The sequence below is a fragment of the Electrona antarctica genome (assembly GCF_951216825.1).
Source record: "Electrona antarctica genome assembly, chromosome: 9".
NCBI classification, from domain to species: Eukaryota; Metazoa; Chordata; class Actinopteri; order Myctophiformes; family Myctophidae; genus Electrona; species Electrona antarctica.
The window spans coordinates 16,990,795-17,017,937 of record NC_136790.1 but is presented as its reverse complement, the minus strand read 5'-3'; the positions used below and the strand labels follow the sequence as shown (position 1 = coordinate 17,017,937).

General features: G+C 43.0%; 2 protein-coding genes across 2 annotated transcripts in view; both read right to left on the bottom strand.

The window, feature by feature from the left end:
• The window catches only part of rhobtb3 (Rho related BTB domain containing 3), a gene marked incomplete at both ends in the record, with an annotated part of 60,184 nt that extends 46,457 nt beyond the window's left edge, over positions 1–13,727 (bottom strand). The window contains 5 exons of the mRNA XM_079510592.1: positions 333–528; positions 4,997–5,105; positions 6,305–6,462; positions 8,738–8,930; positions 13,458–13,727. Of these exons, the coding sequence (XP_079366718.1) occupies positions 333–528; positions 4,997–5,105; positions 6,305–6,462; positions 8,738–8,930; positions 13,458–13,727 (926 nt within the window). The remainder of the gene's footprint in view (positions 1–332; positions 529–4,996; positions 5,106–6,304; positions 6,463–8,737; positions 8,931–13,457) is intronic.
• Positions 13,728–22,128: 8,401 nt separating this feature from the next.
• rfesd (Rieske (Fe-S) domain containing) lies at positions 22,129–26,879 on the bottom strand. Its single transcript, XM_079509559.1, has 4 exons — positions 26,804–26,879; positions 24,240–24,414; positions 23,771–23,805; positions 22,129–22,512 (listed from the first exon to the last, which is right to left on the bottom strand). Exons 2-4 carry the CDS (start codon positions 24,391–24,393, stop codon positions 22,216–22,218), a joined length of 486 nt encoding a protein of 161 aa, XP_079365685.1. The 5' UTR covers positions 24,394–24,414; positions 26,804–26,879; the 3' UTR covers positions 22,129–22,215.
• Positions 26,880–27,143: the final 264 nt, after the last annotated feature.

The window sequence follows — 27,143 nt, the reverse complement described above, 5'->3', positions numbered from 1 at the left end:
AGGTTAGTTTTAACCTGCCACGCATGTCGGGAGCCATGGGTAAGTTTTAACCGGCCACGGCTTAGTTATAACCAGCCACGCATGTCGGGAGTGACGGTGTTGTTGGACTAATGCCTGTCGGACTGTAAGTATGTCTAACCAACGTATGCACCCCAAAAGTCTGACCTCGAGAGTCTGCTGTTTCACCATGCAACTCAGTGTAATGGGGAGACTACAGTGTTTTTGGACTATCAACAGAGCAACTGAAGACATGTCACCGATATTGACACAACCCTGAGCTCTACTAAAGTGTGTAATTGTGCTTCCATTGTACGTGCGTGCGTTCTTCCTACCTGGCCTTGGGTCCCAGAAGCAGCTGTCTAAAGTATGGGCTGACGGCGCAGAGCACCGAGGCGTGTGCCCAGCCGAGCTCCTTCCCGGACTCGCCAGCGTAGAACGCCACATCAGCAAACTGCACTCCCCGCTCCAACAGCCACTGCATGTCCTGGGAGAAGCTGGACTCCTCCACACGGATGGGTGGAAGCCGTGCTGAAACGCACGCATGAAGATCAATGAGGCGCCGTGTGTCGAGGGAGGGCAAAAGACCGGCAAAGTGTCACCTCCAAAACATCGACAACAACCATCTCATCAAAGCAATTAACAACTTTATACCTAGCATCCATATGCTGGGCATGTCTTTATTTATTTAAAATCTTTCTCAAATGTTTACACATTTTCAAAATTCCCACAATTTTTAAGACATTTTCCACAAATCTTCAAAATTAAGTAGTGTTCGGCACGTTGTGAGCTTGTAGATTGACTATTTTTGCCATGTAACACGACTGTATGACAAAGTATAAAATAGGGTTTAACATGTGGTTATATGGAGGAGATATTATAGAGAGAGAAATACGTGTGTGTGTGTGTGTGTGTCTGTCTGTCTGTCTGTCTGTCTGTCTGTGGGGGGAGTGGAGAAGGCACATTTGTAACTGTAAGTATCCATCAGTAAATCATTGTCCTATTATAATCCTATTCATGCTTAATACACAGTCCACCTCTGTACCCCTCGTCTCATTTTTATTGTCACTCAGTGACTAGTCGCCTTGCACAGGACGCTGTCACGGAATCAGTGCGTCTCACTTTTATGTAAAGCACTTTGTAACTTCGATAAGTGCTCTATAAATAAAGTTTATTGTTACTATGAAGAAGAAAGTTTACTGTATTATATTGAATGCATGACATGGCGCAAGCAGAGTTGAGAGATGTTGGACTGGAACCAACAGCTACAGCCCGGTGCTCGCTGGCTGTTTGGCAGCGCAGCTTCATGCCGTCAATCATTGCATCCAAACCGTGTAAAACACTGCAGCCGTATACGTTGTCAAATCAATATGTAACACTATTTATAGCGTACCGGTTCATTTTGTGGTTCTAATTTGAAAACAGAAAAGCCCCCCCCCCCCACACACACACACACCACCGCAGAGATATGGGTTAAATTCCCCACAGCGGTGTCTCTGGCGAGCACTCCAACAAACACAATTGTCAGTGTTGGCGCATGTAGGAAGCTGGCAGAGAACAGTGTCCTTGTTGCCGCCTCAGACAGTGGCCTTGTGGTTAGAGTGGCCGCCCTGAAACTGGGAGGTCCCCGGCCGGGTCATACCAAAGACTGTAAAAATGGGACCCAATGCCTCCCTGCTTGGCACTCACTCAGCATCCAAAGGGTTGGATTGGGGGGGTCAAATCATTGAAATCAACTAATCAAATGATTCCCGAGCGTGGCACGGCTGCAGCTCACCGCTCCTTGGCTGCGGCTCACCGCTCCAAGAGATGGGTCAAATAAGGAGAACAAATTTCACCGCTGTAACGTGTGTGACAAATCGTATGACTTTGAATTTGACAGCAGCACTCCATGTGTATCAGTGGAGTTGTGTGCAAATGTGCATAGTATACTCCGCTGACCAACTAGGACAGGGGTTCTCAACGTTTTTGGCCGGGGACCCCCGAAAATGCTTTGGCAACGTCTCGGGACCCCCGCCCCGCCCCCTCCCGACCCCCAATATAAATTGACTGCTACAATAACCTTAAACCATTTTGGGCGGGAACCCCTTTTGGTGTTTTAAGCATTGTTATAATTTAGCTATTTAAAAATAGCAGATCTACAAGCTCATAGCGCGCCACCGAGTGGCGCGCTACGAGCTTGTAGGTCTGCTATTTTTGAAAAATCGTGAAAATAAAATTTAAAAAAAATCTTTTTTTTTTTTTTAATAATTTGGGGACCCCCTAAAATAATTTGGCGACCCCCCGAGGGGTCGCGACCCACGGGTTGAGAACCCCTGAACTAGGACATGAATTATCGCCCGGGACTTTGATATCATAATATTGTGATATATATTATTGTGACATAAGTGTCTCTTCCTGGTTTTAATCACTGAAGCTCTATTTTCTACTAAAATAAAATCAAGTTTACAGCACGAACTTGCGACTTGATGTGAGCTAGTACATCACTACTACATCTGCAATTTTAGCTGTTGAGAGGGATCACAGTATACGCAGAGAATTGGCACTGGCTTAATTGTGGTGTTAAAAATCTATCTAAAAATCTTTTAATTTGAATTCTCATAGATAATAAATACTGATATGCTGGAGCTTATTAAAAGCAGTTTCCAAAACGTCCGATAAGACCTGCCTGCATGAGACCTGGAATGAACCTGAATGAGTATAACGCTCTCCCCTCCGGGATAACCACTTAAACCATTTAGACCTGAGGACCATTCTTAAAAAATGGCTTCTAAATCCTGAAATACCTGTTTCTATATCAGTGGTGCTCAATATTTCATGTCAAGAATCCCAAAAATATATTTGGCCACCGACCCCCATCTGAAAAAATGTCGTTCCAGGGACGCCCCCAGAAGCAAAGATTTGAGTTAAAAACGTTCACTCTGAAAGAATATACATTCAAAGATTTGCGCCACATTTTCACAATTAAAAAAAAATAGCAGACCTACAAGTTCCTTGTACTTGAGCTTGTAGATCTGCTATTTTTCAACAGCTAAAGCATAACATAATGCTTAAAACACCAAAAGGGGTTCCCGCCCAAAATCGATTAAACTCTCCAGAGCAGGGGTCTTCAGCAGGGGTCCACAACCCCTAGGGGGTCCTCTTGAGTTAAATATCCACACACAAAAATCATGAGGATGGGATGGCATAGGACCAGCACGTAATAATGGCTTTGAACTTTTCAAAGCAATCAGGAAAACCAGATGCTTTTAAAAATGTCAATAGAAAACACACCTATATTCAGTACATGTCTCCTATAGTCCTCATCTTTGCTCTTTCTAAATCGCACTTTGATCACTTTGAACTTTTCATTGGTCCCACCGTCCAAACCTGTTAGCGTTACATACTAATATTTCTATTTTGTTTTGTATTGTGGGGAGGTTGCCTACCACCTAGTCCTAGAAAGAACCCTGCACATCTGCTGCATTCTCTAAAACTCTGCAGAACTGGCTGCAAATTAAAAGGGATCAGAAGTTGGAGGGGCCGAGGCTTAGTTTAATATGCAAAACACTTTTAAACAATATTATGTAGTGCTTTGTCTATGTATCTAAGGGGGCCCCCTGTCTATGTATCTAATGGGGCCCCCTGACTATGTATCTAAGGGGGCCGGCCCCCTGAAAAACGTTGAAGACCCCTTGCTCTAGAGACTTGTTAGTAAACGGCGCCTGAGTTGTCTCTGTGTTTGTCTCAGCTTTTTTTCTGTCTACAGCAAATTGTTCCACTGCGTTGTGAGCTTGTAGATCAGCTATTTTTGGCTAATTATATTCCCCCCAGGCCAGAATACAGATGCTGGGTTCCATGTGGTTAAACCACTTCTCCTGCAGTTCACTGCTCAACAGGGGAAGACTGCGTTTGTGCTTGACAGCACAAATTAACGTGTGTGTGTGTGTGTGTGTGTGTGTGTGTGTGTGTGTGTGTGTGTGTGTGTGTGTGTGTGTGCGTGCGTGCGTGCGTGCGTGCGTGCGTGCGTGCGTGCGTGCGTGCGTGCGTGCGTGCGTGCGTGCGTGCACGCTTGGTTAAACATGGCTCTGGATAAAGGTTAAAAATCATCCGAGCATTATGAAATTAAGATAATTCTTCGTGTGACACATAAGATCTGTTCCGTTCTTGTTGTTTTCTTGTAAAAACTGGATTGGATAATGCTCTTGATCCAATTATTTACACTGTGTTGCACATGGAAACATTTTAAGCCACAGCCATATCAAATATTCAGAGTAAATTTGGTAAACGGATTAACTGAGGAGCTTCAGTCTGCTCATAGACACAACAAGATTGCACAAAGAGAAGCCAGTGATCTGGTATGTTTAGCCCACTGACCACGACTGCCATGTTACCATTTACCATTTACTGCGGTCCATTTCCTAAAGCAGACCGGTTGATTTTCGAGGAAGACATTGGAATTGGATTCCATTTAGTACGAAAATCAACCTACAGAGACTTTGCCTGAGATAGGTAACAACAGAGTGAATGCATTAAATTAAACCCTATACATACAGTATACTTTACTACGCGGGATTGCCCTGGGGTATATCCTTGCCAGCGAAACAAACATTAGGTGCCTTTGTGTGCATATTGCTTTTTAAAATGCATTAAATTAAACCCTATATACTTGACTTTATTAACAGGGATTCCCTTTCCTCCCCCCCCCCCCCCTCCCCCCCACACACACACACCATGCGTGCACGCAACCGCCTGGGAGACAGCAGACTGCTGGGCGAGCGCTGGCACTTTGGAATGGGGGGGTTGGAGGGGTAAGATCTTAATTTTCGGGCCTGTTTTCGCCTAATAACTTTGGGACAGGAGTTTAGAGTTTAAATGGACAGGTATCAGTCAAAAATGCTCCATCCCTGATGATGTCACATGATCTCACCCCGACCAACCAACCAACACACACACTGACGGGAAATGCACGATTCCATAGTTAATTGCAACCTTCGGTCGCAATAACATTGTCTCTGACCTGGTTGTTCTAGGTGGGGCGGGCGAGGTTCATTTAGTTTATTCATTCTCTTCTTCTCCGGCCTCTCTTTGGCTTTCTGCTTCAGACACTGAATCATGAAGTACTCCAGCTAAACACGCACGCACGCACGCACGCACGCACGCACGCACGCACGCACGCACGCACGCACGCACGCACGCACGCACGCACACACACACACACACACACACACACACACACACACACACACACACATTAATCTCAAACACAAGGCCCCATATACAGTTTTGTTTTGTGACATCACCACACCTTCAGTTAGACACCAATCTTCTCAGTATATCAAAGGGCATCCTTTCCTCGCCCCCTTGTGTACTATACTATACTGCTAAAGTGCAACACTAAAATCCCATTAGTTTCAGACATGTCCTCTGTTAAATATTTATCTGACAAAAAGCGTGTTGTGCACAGTAATACAAGCCAGGGTGCACTTGTTTGATGGGAAACGCATCTGCAGAAAAGGCTTTCCAGCAATATATACAAGGGTGCAACTGTCCGTTGATGCCTGAATATATTCTTCTACAGTTACGTTATACAGTATATTTATAACAGGTTTCAGAAGATTGAACTAATTTACAACACACAGTACAAACATGGCCAATTTCACATTATTAATAAAAAATAAAGGGTGGGACAAAGCACACATTTCTCTTCTACAACAACACAGCAGCACCTTGCAACATTCATACAATAATCAATATGTACTGTGGGAAAGGTGATCATTAGCACTGCCAAAAAAGAAAATAAATAAATAAATGATATTAAAAATGATGTGTTTTTAATATCCCCTAGTACTGAACTGATGCCATAACTTACCCACTGGTGGAAGGTAACTAAGTAATGTACTTAAGTACCATTTTGAGGTATTTGTACTTTACTTGAGTATTTCCCATTTCCAGTAGTTTTACTTCTACTCCACTACATTTCAGAGCCAAAATTTGTACTTTTACTCCACTACAATTATTTGAGAAGTTTAGTTTACTTTGGAGATTTAGATTTTGATTAGAAAACATACATTATCCACTTCAGCCCTATATACATTTAAAAATAGCAGATCTACAAGCTCACAATGCATTGCATCGCGACGCATTGTGAGCTTATAGATCTGCTATTTTCAAAAGATTTTGTACACATTTTGAACTTGTGCAATAAGTACATAAATACATTTCGATGCCGATACTTTTGCACTTTTACTCGAGTACATTTACATGGAGTACATCTACATTGCTTAAGTAAAACATTTGAGTACTTTTTTCCCACCACTGAACTTACCACACTGCCAAAGTATCGGCCCACAAACACGTGGTTGAGAGAGGGCAGCTCCAGGTACGTGGCCCCCAGGTCCCGGGACAGCTGGAGTCCCTCGCTGTGAGGCACACAGCTGCTCCAGTCCGACGCGCACAACGGACATGTGCACGGAGGACCCTCATCTGCGGCAGTAGAGAGTAGACAATACCGTAGGTGAGGTAGGGAATGCCATACAATTGCCTGCACAGTAAAAATCAGACCCGTCTGAAGTGAGTGGTACTGTACTGTACTGTACTGTACTGTACTGTACTGTACTGTACTGTACTGTACTGTACTGTACTGTACTGTACTGTACTGTACTGTACTGTACTGTGCAAGCCCTCCTCCCTGGCCTGTGTGTGTCTGTGTCTATGTGTTAGGCTGTGCAACAGTGACACTTGGTGGTGAACAAACGCTATAACACTATGTTTGTGCTCGGACACAGCCAGGGACACAGGGACACAGGGACAGACCCAGGGTCAGGGACACAGCCACACACATAGCTGTCTATAAGAGTGGTTGCACGCACGCACGCAACACACACACACACACACACACACACACACACACACACACACACACACACACACACACACACACGCTTGCACCCTCTCCTTGACGGCTTGGCGTAATAATATATAAAGCTATGATAAACTAGCTATAGAGTGTTCTGCATTGAAATAAGCAGTCTAAAGCACGCACATAATATAGCTTTGTGTGTGGGGAAATCAAAGCAGGCACAGTGAGGAGGAGGAAATTAGAGGGATTAGGACGGACAGGAAGAAAGGAGCCATAGAAAGATTGCACAACGAAGGAGAGAGCCAGTACAGGGAGAGAGGAGAAGAAACCCAGAATGAGTGGGGCGTGTACTGTTACTGTATGTGCCAAGACATTAAGCTACTGATAAAACTCTACATGTTACAAATGTAAAGAAGAGTCAAATTCCATTTATGCGTTGTGTTTATGAAAGATAGATATATAGATAAATACAAATAGATAAATAGATTCAGACAGACAGACAGACAGACAGACAGACAGACAGACAGACAGACAGACAGACAGACAGACAGACAGACAGACAGACAGACACACACACACACACACACATACATACATACATACATACACTGTAGATAGAGCAGCGTTCTGTATGTGTGGTGTGCACTGGAGTTCATGCACGCTCGAGAGGTTCTCCGCGACATGTATGCCCTGGGTGATCTAAGCCACCTAGCAGGAGGCACGTTACTAAGAGCTCACACATCACTCTCTGACTGCAGTCATGGGGGGGTTGAGACTGAGAATGCACACAGAGTCACACAACAATAAGACAAGACAAACGGACCCAGTCTACCAGCTATAGCAAGCCTCGCTCCCCGCCAAGACCTCCCTCTAGTCACCCACAGTAAACTCCTTGGTGTCAAGGTACTGTATCTCAAAGAGTGTGCGAATGGAACCAATTTGTGCACTCTCTGAGTCAAAATAACACTGAGAATTTTACTGGTACTGTACACCCTGCTCTGAAGGCCTGACAGCATCTCAAAGAATCCTGAGCGGCCAAGCTAAAAATACAGGCTGGCAAACAACAATGTGACGTGACGGGCTCCTTTCTAGCTTTTTCAATCAAAAACAAAACAGGGTCTGTGTTCTTCTGCCGCAGAGTTTTTTGATGTCCGTAAATACACAACTACATTATAGTACCACCATCCACCGTAGAAAGCCCAAATGAACTTTCACCAATATTATGGCTGTGTTTTTTTTTTTCATTTGCTTGTTTGTTTGTGAGCGTATGTGCACGTTCTTTCCTGCCAGTTTGAGCTTGTTCCCATTTTGCGGGGCTCATAATGGCCGTGCTATGGACTTGGACTAACGTCTTGCTTGTTGGTTTGTTTGTTATAAAGACGCATTAGAGGGAGCAGCCTTCAGGCGGCCAAGCTTAAATGTAATCACGAGCATCCTCTCCATTGCTGAGAGGACAGGCTGGAGGACAAAGACGCTCAGACAGACATATCCGTGGTCCAATGCGGGGATCAGAATTCTAATAATAAAATCAACGACAAAAATCGAATTAGTGTCAAACGCACTGAAATGGCAAAACAATCACCATACGTCGCAAACACAATGATGATAAAAAGATGAGTCATGAAAAATCAGACTGATGCATATTTATTTGACAGTGCCTAAACGCCAACCTCACACTGCAAAACCCTGAAGTGTTCAGTTACCCCACAATAATTTAGTGCCAGAGTTAAGTGAACACAGGATTTCTCAGTGCAGCCTTCAGATCCCGGATTCCGATAAAACGGTGGATGGTATATGATGCCCAGGAGAGGCCATTTTAAAAGCTTTATCGGTCAGACCTACAATTCTCTTCTTGAGTAAGATGGACAAGGGCAGAAAGTCGACAAATGAATTTCTCACCATTGAGCCTGGCTCCCACGGCGACCAGGATAACAGGAACTCCCCAGTGCCTCAGTAAGGGGCGGAGCCTGGGCGCGTAGCCGTTCCTCACCTGCTGGAACGCTAGCTTGTCGTTAACCGAGTACTTAATGACCAGGATGTCCGCCTGCTCCAGGACACTCCGAACGCTGGCCCAGTCACTGTCCAGCAAGTCCTACACAAAGTAGGAAGAATAGGAGAAAATATATACAGTATATGAAATTAGGCCCGTCACTTCAGAATTATTGCATAATTGCCTGATCACAATTATTAGCATAATCTTTTTTTTATCGCTTTTTTTACTACAAATAATGCAACATGAATTTGTAGATTGGCTAATTCAACTACATTTTACAAATTTTGAAAGTAAATATGAAAGTAAATATGAACTATGTCAGTCATAAGTCGGCCATACCATGACCAAAATTGTTAATTTAAAACAAAATGTCAGACACCAGAGCGTTACGCTATTTGTCATATTTGTTGTTTGGGATTTTTGTTTACAAAGCCAAACAGAAATGTAATTTGTTTTGTATTTATATGTTCCAATGTTCAAGGCCCAAAAACCCAATTAAATCAATGAATCGCATTTATTTGTGTCAATCGGCAAATGTCACGATCGTATCAACCCCAGAATGAACAGTTTGCAGGCAGACACATCCCACCCGCCCTGGGAGTGGCAGAGATCAGTGAGCAAGCTGTAACGCTAACCTCACCGACCGTATACCTGTAAACATCCCACCTTCATTCTACTGAACAAATACCTCTTCAGGGAATGGAATGAGTGAGTGAGCTTTAACCTGAGTGGTGCAAAAGCTTTTGTTGTATACCCACAACAACAGCAAGGCATGAGATCATCTCAAGGCATAGATGAACAAAACCCCAAAAAACGTTTATTGACCTTTGAGGGGGATAAAAAGCACAAATAGATAGAGCGGACAGAGCAGTGTTTATGGTATGTTAGACAGCACTACAGTGGGCTGCACTGAAGGGCATGAACACCCAACAATGTCTCACGCGGTATCAAATTCATATTAAGTAAAAATTGCAAATATGGTCCTTGGAACAATGGAGACATTTTCCATGCCAGTGGCATCAATGCTATAAGGCAAGCAAGCAGCCTTGGAATTCCAAATGTGGCTACAACACTAATAGCGCTGTGGAAGCCGAGGGGAGAGAGACGTAACGTAAACAGCCGCTCACAAATTCAATCCTTTAAACATGACAATGCGCTGACAAAAATATCTCACTTCCTTCCCTGGGTGATGCCCTGACCTTGCTCTGCCACTGCACAGTGCACATTAAATCCGGGCAAAAAAATATAATATATCACTCATGCACAAAAACTATCACAAAACAGAGGTGAGAACAGAAAACACAGATCGAGGACACATGGATGACAACAAAGAGATGACAACACAGAGAGTGTTTAGGTTATAGATGCACGACATTGGAAAAAAAACGATTATTGATTACCAATTATTATTATTAGTTACCATTATTTGCATGGTCAAATCAACCGATACCGATATTGCGATACAAGTTTCTTTCCAGTAGGGTTTACCTTATACCTGTTATACAGAAACTGTGATTCTGGGTGCAGATACAGACTTAACTATAAACAATGCATTCTTATTACCTGATTTATTAGGCTTACTGATGCACATATTTACATTATTCATATTTACATTATTTACTTTACATTATTCCAACTTGTTGACCCTGAATAAGCCTTTCAGACGGGCATCGATTAACGCAGACTAACAGAGTTAGACGGGCATCGATTAACGCAGACTAACAGAGTTAGACGGGCATCGATTAATGCAGACTAACAGAGTTAGACGGGCATCGATTAATGCAGACTAACAGAGTTAGACGGGCATCGATTAACGCAGACTAACAGAGTTAGACGGGCATCGATTAATGCAGACTAACAGAGTTAGACGGGCATCGATTAACGCAGACTAACAGAGTTAGACGGGCATCGATTAATGCAGACTAACAGAGTTAGACGGGCATCGATTAATGCAGACTAACAGAGTTAGACGGGCATCGATTAATGCAGACTAACAGAGTTAGACGGGCATCGATTAATGCAGACTAACAGAGTTAGACGGGCATCGATTAATGCAGACTAACAGAGTTAGACGGGCATCGATTAATGCAGACTAACAGAGTTAGACGGGCATCGATTAACGCAGACTAACAGAGTTAGACGGGCATCGATTAATGCAGACTAACAGAGTTAGACGGGCATCGATTAACGCAGACTAACAGAGTTAGACGGGCATCGATTAATGCAGACTAACAGAGTTAGACGGGCATCGATTAATGCAGACTAACAGAGTTAGACGGGCATCGATTAATGCAGACTAACAGAGTTAGACGGGCATCGATTAATGCAGACTAACAGAGTTAGACGGGCATCGATTAATGCAGACTAACAGAGTTAGACGGGCATCGATTAATGCAGACTAACAGAGTTAGACGGGCATCGATTAACGCAGACTAACAGAGTTAGACGGGCATCGATTAATGCAGACTAACAGAGTTAGACGGGCATCGATTAATGCAGACTAACAGAGTTAGACGGGCATCGATTAATGCAGACTAACAGAGTTAGACGGGCATCGATTAACGCAGACTAACAGAGTTAGACGGGCATCGATTAACGCAGACTAACAGAGTTAGACGGGCATCGATTAATGCAGACTAACAGAGTTAGACGGGCATCGATTAATGCAGACTAACAGAGTTAGACGGGCATCGATTAACGCAGACTAACAGAGTTAGACGGGCATCGATTAATGCAGACTAACAGAGTTAGACGGGCATCGATTAATGCAGACTAACAGAGTTAGACGGGCATCGATTAACGCAGACTAACAGAGTTAGACGGGCATCGATTAACGCAGACTAACAGAGTTAGACGGGCATCGATTAATGCAGACTAACAGAGTTAGACGGGCATCGATTAATGCAGACTAACAGAGTTAGTGCCGAAGTGTCCTTGAGCAAGACTCTGAACCCCTAATTGCTCCTGATGTGCTGCTGGTTGGTGCCTTGCATGGTCTCCTCCATTCATCGGTGTGTGAATGGGTGAATGTAATGCACAATCTCTGTAAAGCGCCTTGGATAAAGCGCTATATATAAATGCACCATTTACCATTTGCCCCTCGACTTGACGACTTCTCTGCGCGCACAGAAAAGAAATGCAGGTCTCATTGAAAATGAATTACTAGACACGTTAATCGCTGCCCGTTTGAAAAGACCTTAAAGCTTCTCCAAAAAACACTAATTGAATCTGCAGCCTTCATCATCACAAAAGGCTTTTTCAGCTTCACATACAAACCGATTAAAACTGGTTGAGGTACAGATAATAATAGGAAGTCATGGTAACGCATCAGAAATTATCAACATTCAGATCACTCCTCACAGAACCGATCTTTACTGCTTTCTCACCCTAATTGATATCAATACACTTATATGAAATGCATAGGGGTGCATAGATGGATGGATGATAAACACTCAGTTATGCAGAGGTGCTTGCTATATCTATCTATCTATCTATCTATCTATCTATCTATCTATCTATCTATCTATCTATCTATCTATCTATCTATCTATCTATCTATGCCTGCCTGCCTGCCTGCCTGCCTGCCTGCCTGCCTGCCTGTCTGCCTGTCTGTCTGTCTGTCTGTCTGTCTGTCTGTCTATCTACCTATCTTTCTATCTATTGCAGTGATGCAAATAGGCTGCATCCTGCATCCTTACACTCACTAAATTGAGAAAGCACACAATCATGTCACGCTCCGGGGGTCCTGAGATGCAATACTGTACTCAGTACTGTACTCTAACATTGTTGAAGTAGGACTCGTAAAATGTCCCTGGGACCCATCTAAACCTATTTACATCTGGCAAAACGACATATTGCATAAAAATCAGTTAACCACATTAACCCTACATCTGCTATTTGCAAATAGCACATATGCGTTGTGGGCTTGTAGATCTGCTATCTCAGGGTTCCCCAATAGGCGGCCCGCGGGCCATTTGCGGCCCGCGGAGCGCCCCCTTGCGGCCCGCGGAAGAATTTAAAAAACAAAACAAAAAACAAAAACCTTTTTTTTTTTTTTTGGGGGGGGGATCCCAGATATAAATGGCATTAAATGGGGGTCAGTAGCCTATGCATGTCAAACTGGGCATCCTTTTCAAATGGGGTCCTGCCCTGAAAATGAATTTTCAGGGCAAGACCTCGACCTCACGCGTGCGGACTCGGCCCCCAGCCTGGTACCCTAGTCAAAATATGGCCCTCGAGGAAAATTAATTGGGAAACCCTGTGCTATCTTCTGCATAATATTTTTAAGATATTTTTGGGGCTTTGATAGTGGAAAGTGGAGACAGAGGGGAGAGAGACAGCAAAGTTGACATACAGCAAAGTTCGTCAGGAACAGGACTCGAAGCGCTGCATTAGGAGCCTAGGTGCCCGGACCGCTAGGCCGGCCCAGGCCCTGCATAATAATCTTGAATAAATTAATACATTATCTTACTTACTTACTTACTTACTTACTTACTTATTACTGGCACAAAATATTTTCAGATGGGGGTCTGTGGAACGAATACACATTAATTTGGGGGTCCTTGTACATTTTGAGAACCATATTGATCTAATCTCTATTTTACGACCAAAAAAAACAACTCTTACCCAGGTTGGACAGTCTCGTACCACCACAGTGACGTCTCCGAACACGCGCGAGGTGTACTCCATGAAGGCGGGGTTGTGCGGGCTGCCCTCCAGGTCCCGGGGGCCCAGCACGGCGCCGTGCCCCAGGTAGCTCCACAGCAGGCCCCCCTGCAGCTGTCCCTGGCCAATTGTGGGCTCTTCCCCTGGCCCGACCCCCCCGGCGCACTCGCTGCCCAGGGCCACGATGTGAATGGACCTGCAAAGGAGGAGGAGAAGACAAACAAAAGCCATGGCACGCATGATGATGACGACGATGGGGGGACAATGTTGGTAGATCTGTCACCGTCACCCTCGTGAGAGGGAAAACACTCACAGTTGGTGGTGGGAGAGGAGGACATGCAGCTGACATGCAACTGACAGGAACTGCATGGTGCTAGAAGCTGCATTGTCTTCCTTATTGATTATATTGTGATGATTACATTGTGACTGTCTGTCACTTAGTGCATCAATGGTATATGTCACTGAAAGTGAATAGAATGACTATTCAATCCTCACATGGCACAATCCTGGAAAGACCCCTAACGTCACTGCCTGAATATATATATATATATATATATATAAATAATATATATATATAAATATATTATATATATATATTTTTTTTAACTGGATATGATGATTACGATGTTATTATCATTATTATTGTGGCTATTATGGCTATTATTATTATGTCTTATCTGTATTTGAAAGAAAAAAAGAAAAGAAACTGAAACATGCAAGCGGGACAAAGCTCTCTCAGTCAGCTTCGTTTGCATGGACGCATTCGAGCAGATAACTTACATTGTGGTGGTGGTCAACTGGTCAGTGTTTTCCACACGTAGCCTACTGCTCTCTAAGCTCCGGAGCACGTCCGTCCTCCTCCAATGATCCACGCTGCGTTTTCACATGAGTCTGCAGTCACAGCCTTGCTTTTCCGCAATGAGCCGCGGCTCCTGCTCCAGCAGCACGCTCCGGCTCCGCGCCGCCGTATTTAATCCCCCCTCTCTCCTCCTCATCCCCTGTACTGCATGGAAGAAGAAGGGACAACACCACCACCACCACGACCACCACGGCACGACGGGAGAGTTGGTTCTTCGCAATCTCTCGCATTTCCCTCGTCGTTGTTCATTCATAAAGCGAGCCCCCCCGATGGTGACGACGCAGCCTCTACGGGTCTATAATAATAATGTCCCGCGGCCGAGGTGAGCGCCGCTCCGCTGCAGAACAGAGGTGCACCGGTCCGGACAGCCAGCCAGGCAGGCAGACACTGGGCAGAGAAGAGTGTGTTCTGTTGTGTTCAGCTTCTGGCTGGGGGGGACTGGACTCACTGACTGGAGCCGCCACAGTGCGCTAGACACAAACAAGTTGACTCTGCTGCATGCTGCTCGGTGGAAAACACATTGAGGCGACGCACAGAAAGAAGAAGCATTGCTGCTGCTGCTGCTGCAATGTGTCCATACAATCCATACTGATTGACGAGTATTGATCCAATGACAGTTACGTCACCCCCAAGCCAACCTACTGAACCTAATCAAGTTCCACGCGTAAAAGAAACAGTGATAAGAGTGGAGAGAGAGAGAGGAGGAGATGAGAGTGAGTGGACCGTGGTGGAACACACACGACACCAGTGGTCCCGCCTGACTCAGCACACACACACACACACACACACACACACACACACACACACACACAGAGAGAGAGAGATAGCCAGGGGTTGTGCGCGTGCGGGCATGCACGTGCATACATGAACAGTAGCAGCATTAATTCATAAAATTCAATTTTCTCTGCTCTGCTGTGTCCCATAGTCTTATTAATTATGCTGTAGGTGTGAATTGGTTTCCTGGCTGTGAAGATGGACAGAAGACGGTGGGTACCGGTACGTTCTTAGACTGTTAATAATCTTTAATTAAAATTATTGGGTCTCTAACCATCAATTTATTTGACAAATAGTGTGTGTGTGTGTGTGTGTGGGGGGGGGGGGGGGGGGGGGGGGGGGCTGAGACTGAGAGATGTCTTTGTTGTGCACTGGCTGACAGGCACATCAAACACTGGTGTTTATTTTTAAGGCAGTTGGTGGGACTTTGCCATTGCTGTAGGCCTATATTAAATCTCTGCTGGAATGGAATCCTGCCACGCTCCAATGACTGGCAATAAAGTAAACACTGTAGGCCTACCGGGGAAAAAAACTGTCCCAACCAAGTTGCAACTTGGAATGACCGTCCTACAGCTTAAATTAAATATCTGTTCTCCCATTACAGTCAATTTAAATACCGGTATTTGAATGCCGACCTAGCCACAAATGTCTGCAACTGCTTTAAAACTTGTGTTCAAATACAGCAGCAAGATTCGTGAGTTGCTGTGATAGGAGAAGTATATCAAATGGAACACAACCACCCTAAAGACTAATCATTGTGTATATTCCTGCACTATACCTGCATCCAGTGATCTTGGTACATAGAAATTGATCTATTGAAGATTCTGACTTTCAAATGTACATCATTTTTGTTTTGATTGTATTGCTGTATTGTTGTATTGTGCTTTCTGCTTTGGCAATGTAAACGTATGTTTTCTCATGCTAATAAAGCCCTTTGAATTGAATTGAATTGTATCTAGTTGGGGGAAAGTTTCTGAATGTGTTATGTTTTATCATTGTACGTGACGTGAATATGGATGTGAAAATGAAATTGTGGGCCTACTGTCTCTGTGATGTACTGTATCTCGGTGACACTGCAAATGAGGGCAACCTCAATGTCTTTGTCGAGATTAAATAAAGGTTTGAATAAATGCCAACACCCATTGTAACGTTGGGTCATAAAGACAATTTGAAAACAATAAGGTACAGCAGAAGGCACTAGCTATAGCCACATTGATTGATTAATGACTTGTTCCAACTACAAGTCATGATGGACTATAAAATGAAATTGTCCCAGCGTCATTAATAATTGTGTCAAAAGGAGAAGGATGGCATGTCCGACTCCTAACATCAATCTCAACATTAAGTGGGCTCATGTAAACTTCCTCTGCTAAGCCAAAGCAAGCACTAACTTTTAGACCAGTGTTGAAGTACTAAAGTACAAGGCAGTCTCACCGGTAATAGTAACTTCACTGGTCACGATCTGGACCAGTATCATGGTCAGTAGTCAGTGTCATGGGCCTGGCCAGTATCATGTCAATATATCATGGTCAGTATCATGTCAGTGTCATGGGCCTGGCCAGTATCATGGTCAGTAGTCAGTGTCATGGGCCTGGCCAGTGCACATGTCAATATATCATGGTCAGTATCATGTCAGTGTCATGGGCCTGGCCAGTATCATGGTCAGTAGTCAGTGTCATGGGCCTGGCCAGTATCATGTCAATATATCATGGTCAGTATCATGTCAGTGTCATGGGCCTGGCCAGTATCATGGTCAGTAGTCAGTGTCATGGGCCTGGCCAGTATCATGTCAATATCATGTCAGTATATCATGGTCAGTGTCATGGGCCTGGCCAGTATCATGGTCAGTAGTCAGTGTCATGGGCCTGGCCAGTATCATGTCAATATCATGTCAGTATCATGGTCAGTATCATGTCAGTGGCATGGGCCTGGCCAGTATCATGGTCAGTAGTCAGTGTCATGGGCCTGGCCAGTATCATGGTCAGTATTCAGTGTCATGGGCCTGGCCAGTATCATGTCAGTATATCATGGTCAGTATCATGTCAGTGTCATGGGCCTGGCCAGTATCATGGTCAGTAGTCAGTGTCATGGGCCTGGCCAGTATCATGTCAATTTGTCAATATCATGTCAGTATATCATGGTCAGTGTCATGGGCCTGGCCAGTATCATGGTCAGTAGTCAGTGTCATGGGCCTGGCCAGTATCATGTCAATATCATGTCAGTATCATGGTCAGTATCATGTCAGTGTCATGGGCCTGGCCAGTATCATGGTCAGTAGTCAGTGTCATGGGCCTGGCCAGTATCATGGTCAGTAGTCAGTGTCATGGGCCTGGCCAGTATCATGTCAGTATATCATGGTCAGTATCATGGTATCATTTGATTTCCCTTGTTTGTAGCCTATTACTTCTTTTTTTTAATGTTTTTTTGTGGCTTTCGCCTTTATTTTAATTTTTTTATGGCGACACAGACAGTAGGCTGACAGGAAATGGGGAGAGAGATGGGGGGAAGACATGCAGTAAAGGCCGTCTGGATCGGGAGTCGAACCAGCGGCACACTGCCAGACTGGATTACCAGCCAAGGTGCCTGGACCATTGAGCCATGGCCCAGGCCCTTATTTAACCGGGTAAAAGTCAATAAGATTAAATTCTCTTTTCCAAGAGTGACCTTGAAGCCTCAATGCAATGCCAAGTGGACCAGCGGTTTCCGAGAACGAAAAACTGCCTGGTGTCTAGTTCTCAGAGCTCGCTGCTTGCGTGCAGAGAAGTAATTTCAACTGAATGACCACTCACCACCCCTTAATAAAGGAAAACTCTTATGACCACAACAGAGGTCTTACTCAATTCACAACAAGGACACCCTTTTCAAGTGATAAATAGAGAATAGAGGATGCCATAGTTGCTTCAACTTGTCCTTGCAAAATGTATCCATTTGAAGGAGTGTATAAAGCTGTCTGTACCCAAACTGTTTAGCTCAAGTCAAGACCCAAAATAGAAATTTGACATTTCTACAAGCTCAACGCTGCGTTTTTTCACTCCTTCTTAAACCTTTTTATTTATCGAAATTATTATTTTCTCATTTTATTCATGAAATATTTTGTTTAATGTGGGAAAAGGAAAAAAGGAAATGTACTCATGATCCATCAACATTGGTCCGCGACCCAAAGATGGGTCCCAACCCATTGTTTGGGAAACCAGTCTGGTGGTGAAAATAAAATGAAACTTTCACACAGCAACAGCACATATATAGGCTGCCGCTACAGTATAGTGAAATTAATCCAAATAGTTTTTTGACTCTTCATCAACTTACTGATGGCCTAAAAGCTCACACATACTCATTTAGATTAGAGAACTTATGTAACATTGTTGAAGCATCATACTTCATGCTGAAAATGCAAGAGATTTCATTGTGATTATTGTGGTATTGATTTTCTCAACAAACCGCTGAATAAGAATGTGCAAGTACTTACACAGGACTTAAGTGTTAGGCAGTGTTTTGGCTGTGGTGTACTGTCGGGGCATCAGCTTTGGATAATGGAAGTCACAATCACACATCAACACAGATCACAGCCAACCAATCTCCATATTTGAACTTCTTAACAAAATATCCACACAAGCTCATTAAAATAACAGCTCTACAACGTGTTGCACAGCAAAGCATTGTGAGCTTGTAGATCGTGTATTTTCAGCCTATGACACCATCGTGTCAGCCCAGCAGCACGCAGGGAAGGAAGTGAGATATATTTGTCAGTGCATTGTCATGTTCAAAGGATTGTGAGCGGCTGTTTACACTACAGTACGTTAGTCTCTCTCCCCTTGGCTTCCACGCCACGTCGCCACTATGTGTTGTAGCCACATTTCAAATTCCAAGGCTGCTTGCTTGCCTTTCAGCTGTGATGCCACTGGCATCCTTTTTTTATAATTTTTATCCCACGATTTTGTAACCCATTTTTTCACCCGTGTTAATTATCTAATGTGATCCTGGGCTCTACACACCCTCCGCCAACCTGGGGAGAGCAACGGACTTGAACTCATGCTTCCTTCATGCATGAGTGTCCAAGTTGCTCCTTTACACCTGACAGGGGGGAGTTTCCCTGGTTGGACGTAGCGCGTGGAAGGAACACGTTATTCCAACCAGTTCCTTTCCCCTCCATCAGGTGCCCCGGCTGGCCAGGGGGAGGTAGTTTAGAGACCAGGATTACTGCATGTTTTTTGTGAGGGTACCGGAGAACATGCAAACTCCACACAGAAAGGCCCTTTCGCCAACCCTGCCTCAGGTGTGGGCACTGATGATGCGGAGGAGGGATCACGCCCCCAGCGCCCACAGCGTCCCCAGCGGGAATCGAACCCAGGACGTTCTAGCTGTGAGGCGACAGCACTACCGACTGTGCTCCCTCCCCACTGGCATCCTTATGAAAATGTCTCCATTGTTCCAAGGACCATATTTGTAGCTTTTGCATGAGCCCACAGTGAGCCCACTGTAGTGCTGTCTAACCCTATATGAAACATATTGGACTACAAACCAATTAAATGAACAGGGTTCAAATATGAACTTTAAATACATTTTATTGTATTTTGCGAGCTATACATCCATTGGGCAAGGTACGTATACTCATAAAACGATGGTACACTGTGACAACTAAAACCTTTTATATAATGATTAACAATAACCAATACATACACTATTATAGACCAGATGAGATAAGATAAACCTTCATATTGATCCCTGTCGGTACCTCCAGATGTCAATAATAATAACTGTAATAAAATTGTATAGGCCTATAGCACTTTTCAAAACCAGGAGTTACAATGTGCTAGACAGCTAGAATTATACTGTGAAGTTAACTTCTGATGTCTGGTTTACAGTTGATGCTTGGGGGTTTGAAATAAATACAAATAAATAGAGATTTTTTTCTTTTTTTTAAATTGGGTCTAACAGCTGTTGGGGTGGGGGGCTATAAGGAAGGTTTTCTTTTTCTTTTTTACGCTATAAGGAAGGTTTTCGTTTTCTTTTTCTTTTTTTAGGCTATACCCATTAAAAAGTTATGACTTGACATTTTGAAAACAACAAGGTATAGCCTACTTTACAGCAGATGGCACTATAGCTAACAATAATGATTGATTAATGACTTGTTCCAGCAACAAAGTCTATGACTGACTATTACATTTTGTACCAGCCCTCAGACTGGGTCAGTGGAACCATTCATCATTTAGTCGAGGCATTGATTTTCTGGATATTAGAAGAACAACAACAAAAAAGGCATTAACATAGCTGTTAACTCTCCTGCATTTTGCAGTTGGGAGCATGACTCCTGTTCCTCCAAAAGGATTTCACCCTTTTTACGTGGTCAACCCATGTGTCAAATACCCCCCTCACACACCCCACTGATATGCAGCCACGGCCATTAATGTTAATTTGCATAGTTCCTTGGGTTTTAGATATAAAAATCGCCATGGCAGTATTTCATTGTTTTTGTTAGAAGGTGAGAGCTCTCCTCAGTCAGTCAGTCAGTCAGTCAGTCAGTCAGTCAGTCTGACATACGGCCACATCATAACATGACATTTAATCCAAATGTGACTGACATTAAAAGGCCACCAGTGATGATAATCCATTCCAACACATTACTTTTTTTAATCATTCTATTTATATGTGGTGTTGAATTTAAAATAATAATAAGAAACATATCCGTTGCCAGCTCACTGCACTATGGTGTCTGTAATGTTGCAATGCATGTTACAGGGTTCTGTAAATACATTAACAAGTCATATTTTACCAGGAGTATAATTTTCCTCAAGACGTAACATTGTCCACCACTGCTGGCAGTGTCGTAACCCATGCACTGTCCACACCTGCAATTACCAAATACTGTCAAATTTCAGTGATGATATCTGGCTCACAACATTACATTTCCAACATTTGCATAATATGCCCATAATGTTTTCTGAGCTTAATGTTTAATAGTTCTATTCAAGACAACGATACACATGCCATCAAGCTGTAAAACAGAATGGAAGGACTTTTTTTTAAAAGCCCGCAAAAAAATAATAATCAGAAGATGGAGGGACCGAGGCCTATATATGCAACACAATTGTACGCAATACACTGTATGTAGTAGGGGTCCCTGCTTCGTCTCTTTATCACCTTTATCATCAAGGAGTTCTTGGCCTGAAAAATGTTGAAGACCCGTTAATAAATGCCTGACAAATCCCTCTGCAGAGACAACCATTCATCATCATCATCATTCATCCGTAAATGCTTCCATTGTCCACCACTTCTGTCACTATAGATAACAGAGATACAGTCAGCTTAATTGATAGTTCGTCCTACAACAGTCACTCCCAAAGAACAATTGATCTTAAAGTGCCCTTTAATTTGTAAAAATCTATTATTTACGATGAGCAACACAGTGGTGGACAAAATACTCAAACCAAGTACTTGGTCAAATATTATTCAACTACAAGTGAGAGTTGTCAGCCAAATTTGTATTACAAGTATTAAAGTATTACAAAGTAAATGTTATCTTTAATATCATTGTATTGCCTTATAAAACTTTGGACAGTCAGCAACCCCCCCTCATTTCACTAGAAATTGGACTAATTTTTCCAAAAATAAGACAGACATAGGAATATTTAAAATATATCATAAAAAAGACAAAAAGAAAAGAAAGAAAGAAAAGAAACAGGGCATAGTTTCAAAACAATGACAGTCAACAAAAGAAAATCTGCTTTATTAGAAAATTCTAATTCTAAGAAAAGGCTAAGACTATGGAACTAAATGTAGTACAGATACTCTGAAACTATAATGCTAACCCCTTTTGGTGTTAGCATTATGTTATGCTTTAGCTATTGAAAAATAGCAGATCTACAAGCTCATAGCGCGCCACCGAGTGGCGCGCTACGAGCTTGTAGGTCTGCTATTTTTGAAAAATCAAAGAACGACTGACATTGCTTTTTCAGAAAACTGTCAGGATGTAGAAGACATTTTTAGAATCTGATCTCAGGTCAAAATGGGTTTTAAGTACAGTACTCAAGTACATGTATGCAGTCGTTGCTGTCCACCACTGGTGTACAACAAAGTACAAACGAGGCCTCAAACAGGCAGGCCGTCTCTTCTTGCTTCGGCATTTTTCATTTCCCTTGCCTGTTTGCCATCCTCTCCCTGGAACGAGTCTGAATCGATATAGCTTTTTGACAGTGACAGAGCGACGTAGATGTTCCCCTCGGTCTCTGTGACGGCGTGGGTGCGCTGCTTGATGCCCTTAGAGTACCACCTGGCAATGGGCGGCTGCTCCTTAGGCTTGGTGGCCTTGTACACGCCCTCCCCGTCGGCCAGGGCCATCTTGTACTTGTGCCTGGGGCAGATCAGGCATAACTTGCCACCCAATTCCTGTGTGCGTGAATGGGAAGAAAGCAGGTGAATAATAACGTCTCGAGGAAAGGGATTAAAATGCACTTGTTGTTCCCAAACACTGGGTCGGCCGGGGACCCATTTGTGGGTCGCAGACACAGTTTTTATGGGTCCCTTTATTTTATTTATTTCCTACATTTTGTTTTTAATTATTATTATTTCAAAACATTTTCAAAAAACATTCCCAAAAAAGCAACATTGTTCATGAATTAAAAACAAATTCAATGATTTTTTTTTATTTCAGTAATTTAATGAAGAAATCAAAGAAAGTTAATTTATCTTTTGGGTCTTGAGCTAAAACGTTTGGGAACCACTGGATTAAAGGACCACTTCACCCATTTTCAACCTGTTTTCATATACTGTAATTGGTCCACACTAATGCTCATGATAAGATGGCACCATTTCTATCTACTCACTCTATGTCTCAGCGTGGACATTGTAGTGACATTGTATCACAGTTTATTTTATTTGAATTAATGCAAGAATAATTGCTTTCTATTTCAGTGTGCTATCTTTCCAGGAAGATAAATGCTGTGTAGTTTAGCTAAATCCCAGTGATGCAAATAGCCTGCATATGTACACTGCATCCTTAGACTCACTAAATTGAGAAAGGACGCAATCAAGTCACCATCCTGGGATGCAATACTGTACTCAGTACTGTACTCTGATGTCGTTGAAGTAGGACTCATAAAATGTCCCTGGCTGAGACCCATCTAAAAGACCACTGGGTCCCGGGACCCATTACATTGAAAACCTATATATTTATGTATTTATCACTGAAATCCCCATCGATGATGGGCGGATTTCTGAACCGTCCATAGCAGACCAATGAAACGCAGAGTGAGTAGGAAAATGCATCTTATAATGAACATTAGTGAGGACCAATATTTGAAGACAAGGTTGAAAATGGGTGAAGTGCTCCTAAGTGTTAACTTGACTTGGCATATAATGGAATAGACGCCATTCGTAATGCCAACGTATTGATTGAAAGCATCCTGCTTGTACGTCAAGCGCTCGCTTGCCGCTTCGAAGAATTATGAATGTGATTCGGTTTTAGGCATATCAAAGAAATGATTTTTATTTTATTTTCCTGGAATTGCTTTGGCAGCAAAAAAAGGAACTGGTCTTGGACAGTGTCCCAGGTGCAGTAAGTTAAGAAATAATAAATATTGTGCTTGTTTTCCTAAGGCTCCCATAAAAACAAGCTCCATCATTTCACATGAAATGTATGGCTCACCTCAATGTCTCCGGTCAGCAGTGGAGCCCCAGCATCTGTTGGAAGGTATTGGAGAGTAAAGTATGTACTGTGGTTCATCATGGCTCTCTGTACTTTGACGGTGTTATGGGGAAATGTTCCATAGAGAACAAGGTGAATCAATCCTCTGCTAAAAAGAACAACGCTGCTTTATGTGGCATTTTACTTTACAGGCTCTGGCATCGCTTATGGTCCGCCCTGAGTGTGTGCGTGTGTGTGTGCATGTGTGCGAGTGCGTGCGTGCGTGCGTGCGTGCGTGCGTGCGTGCGTGCGTGCGTCTGTGTGTACTACATGCACGCGCATGTACAGTACAGTACAGTGATAAAAATGACAGTTGGAGCTTAATCCAGTGTGTGGACTCTGTCTTTTTGTCTCAGCACATGGCTTTTTTTATACACTGTTCACATATGAGACGAGCCCATTTAACTAAAAGTGTCTTATATATACTCACGATGACACCAGGCGTCCAACGCATAGAAGACTCCTTGGTTGTAGATGATGAGTATATCTCTCCCTTCTATTGTCCTGCATGAGCGCTGGGCCGTGATCAATTCTTCTTTTGTCCCCACAAACTGAGGCTCTCCTGTGGGCTCCTTCTTATCCATGGACTGCAGCAACACAAAACCCTGCATGCAGGAAACAACAACAACAATGCAGTTAGCAATAATTTGCCTACTTACTTGTTCTTTTTATAGCCTGAAACAGCCTTGCGCCTCAGTATATTTCGGACTTGGTTTCTGCAGCTCCTGCTTCCGGGGTACTCAGGTCAACCTCCCAAATGCTACTTGATGTCCCCTCAACGAGCCTAATAACCAAAGGTGACCGGCCCTTTCAGTTATTGTCCCCAAACTCTGGAACAGTCTTTTACTGTACATTAAGTCCAGCCCCACCACCGGAAGCTTTAAATTCACCTTAAAACCCCACCTTTTCTCCAATGCCTTCAGCTCAGTCTGAGGACTATTTAAACGTAGGGTCTTCTCGAGTCACTGAATGTTTTTAACCTCTGTGTAAATTGTATTGCTCTTATGTTCCCTTTGGTGTGTTGTATTATTTGTATGAAGTATTGCTTTTATGTTTCTTTTTTTGTATTTTATGAGGTCATTTTTAAATGGAAAGTACTTTGTGTCAACTTCTGTTGTTTTTAAATGTGCTATATAAATTAAGGTGACTTGACTTACTAATTATGATTGTTATTATTGGTGATTTTCAATTGCCAATGAATCTAATGCAATGATCAATTCTATGTAGAGAGGTACTCTGCCACATTGTACATACTTGCTTGCACGTTTTGACCCTGTAGATGTGATATTTTGACTATTTCTATATTGTTTTTTAAATAATAATAAAAAGTAACAGTTACAGGGTTTCCACCTGACCTGCAATGTTCAAAAGTATCTGTCATCAGACAGACTTATGAAGAAATATTTGAATGCATGTTTGTTTGATCACCCTCCTCATCATACAAATTAAATACAGAGTGACACCAAGCAGCGTGGAAGAAACTTCGATGCAGCATGCGCACAAGGCATGCATAGATAGATGTACATGCTACTAGCTATCGTTAACCCACACAAACATTGGTCATACATGTGTCAGTGGGTAGTCAGTGGTGAACAAGTACTCAACCTCAGTACTTACTAATACTCCAGTCTCCAGGTCAAATATTACTCCACTAAAAGCGAAAGTTGCTCAGTCAAATTTGTACTTTAAGACAAAGTAGTCAAAAATACATGCTTTTAAAAATAAAGCAATGGTTTTCCAGAAATGTTTAACAATTATCAATAATAGTGAAAATCGAAAATCTATAAGCTCACAACACCTCACGATGCAACACGTTGTGAACTTGTAAATTAATGTATTATTGAAATAGCGGCTGAAGTGGTTAATTCATAATGTACTTTTTGAGAGCTACTGGAGTGAAAATCATGAGTATTCAAAAATAAAGTACAGTAGCTGCTCAAGTAAATAATATAGCCTACTTTGTTACGGTCCACGTGACGTGTTACAGTATATGTGACAGTGTATACCACTGTATACCACTGTATACACATAGTGGGGGAGACTGGACCTCAAATGTAATGCATGTATTGCAGATCAGACTAATGAGCAGCACACAGAGCCCAGCAGTGCTACAGTACAGTATAGTTGAGTAAGCAGCAGCAAAGGAGCACATCTCTACTGGCAACCAAGCAGCCCTCTGGCTAAAGCCACTGACCTATGACTAAACCACAGCAACATGCTTCTGGTTCAGTAAGTTCAGAAAGTATTTATCAGACAATTAAAGTTCCCAAACATATTATGTTTGGGAACATAAACATAACATAACAAAAACAAGGTATGTAGGCCTATTGACTTTAGAACCTTGATACCAACCTCACTCGCCTCTCTGCAGCTCTCTATACTGTAGAGAGGGACCGGGGTCCGGGACCCCTAGGGGGTCCTCAGAGTTATGAAACTTTTGTTTAGCCGGAACTTAAGTAGCAGATCTACAAGCTTGTGTCGTAGCACAATGCGCCATGAGCTGTACATCTTGTACTGTAGATAGATATAGCTGATATACCAGCTTGTATATCAGCGGCTATCCGGTGAAGAGGTTTGGTGTGTAGAGGGAAAAAGGAGCAGACTAAGTACAGAGCCAAAGGTCAAGATGGCAAAGTATTGAGGGTTGTAATGGTTAGATAACTGAAAATTTGAAAATACTGCATGATCATGGCAGCACATTCATATATAGAAAAGATAACGTGTAATCAAATAAACAAGGTACATTCATTTACAAATCATTGACGATAGTGCTGTCAAACAAGCCTATGAAGCTATGAAATCTTATGGACAAGTTTGATCTGCAACACAATTTTATACAATATGTAGCGAGGGTCCCTGCTTCATCTCTCTCTCTCTCTCTCTCTCTCTATCTCTCAGTTAAGTGGTCCCCTTTGGCCTGTAAACGGTTGAATAGATAGGCTAGCCTTGTCAGAAAATAAATGAAAACCTATTCTCATGTATCTCTTGCTTTACCTTGGTATTCAGCAACAGTGTGTCTTCCCTCCAGCTGAACAGCTACACATGTGGCAGTGCAGGAGAGCTGCTAGGAGGCTCAGCGTCATTATCTGAACCCTCAGGACCCCTTAGCACCTCTTCAGTTAGTCGTATCTATGGTGACATTTCTTATCACTGTGTCCGGGTGTCCCAGAGGTGCCCCAGGGTCATCTGTGTGGAGTGTGAGCAAATGGAAACTGCTAGATCAACCTAGAATGGTCGACAGTGCTTTATTGTGTTTTATTAGAAACAATTTCCTGAGAAAATAATTTTATATTTCTCATCTTGATTCATCGCAAGTATTTTGTACAGTTTTTCA

Coding starts and splice junctions, on each gene's coding strand:
- rfesd (XM_079509559.1), bottom strand. CDS start 24,393: ATGGATAAGAAGGAGCCCACAGGAGAGCCTCAGTTTGTGGGGACAAAA. Junction 23,806..24,239: donor GTTGGACGCCTGGTGTCATC/GTGAGTATATAT, acceptor ACCTTCCAACAG/ATGCTGGGGCTCCACTGCTG. Junction 22,513..23,770: donor TGCTGACCGGAGACATTGAG/GTGAGCCATACA, acceptor TCACGCACACAG/GAATTGGGTGGCAAGTTATG.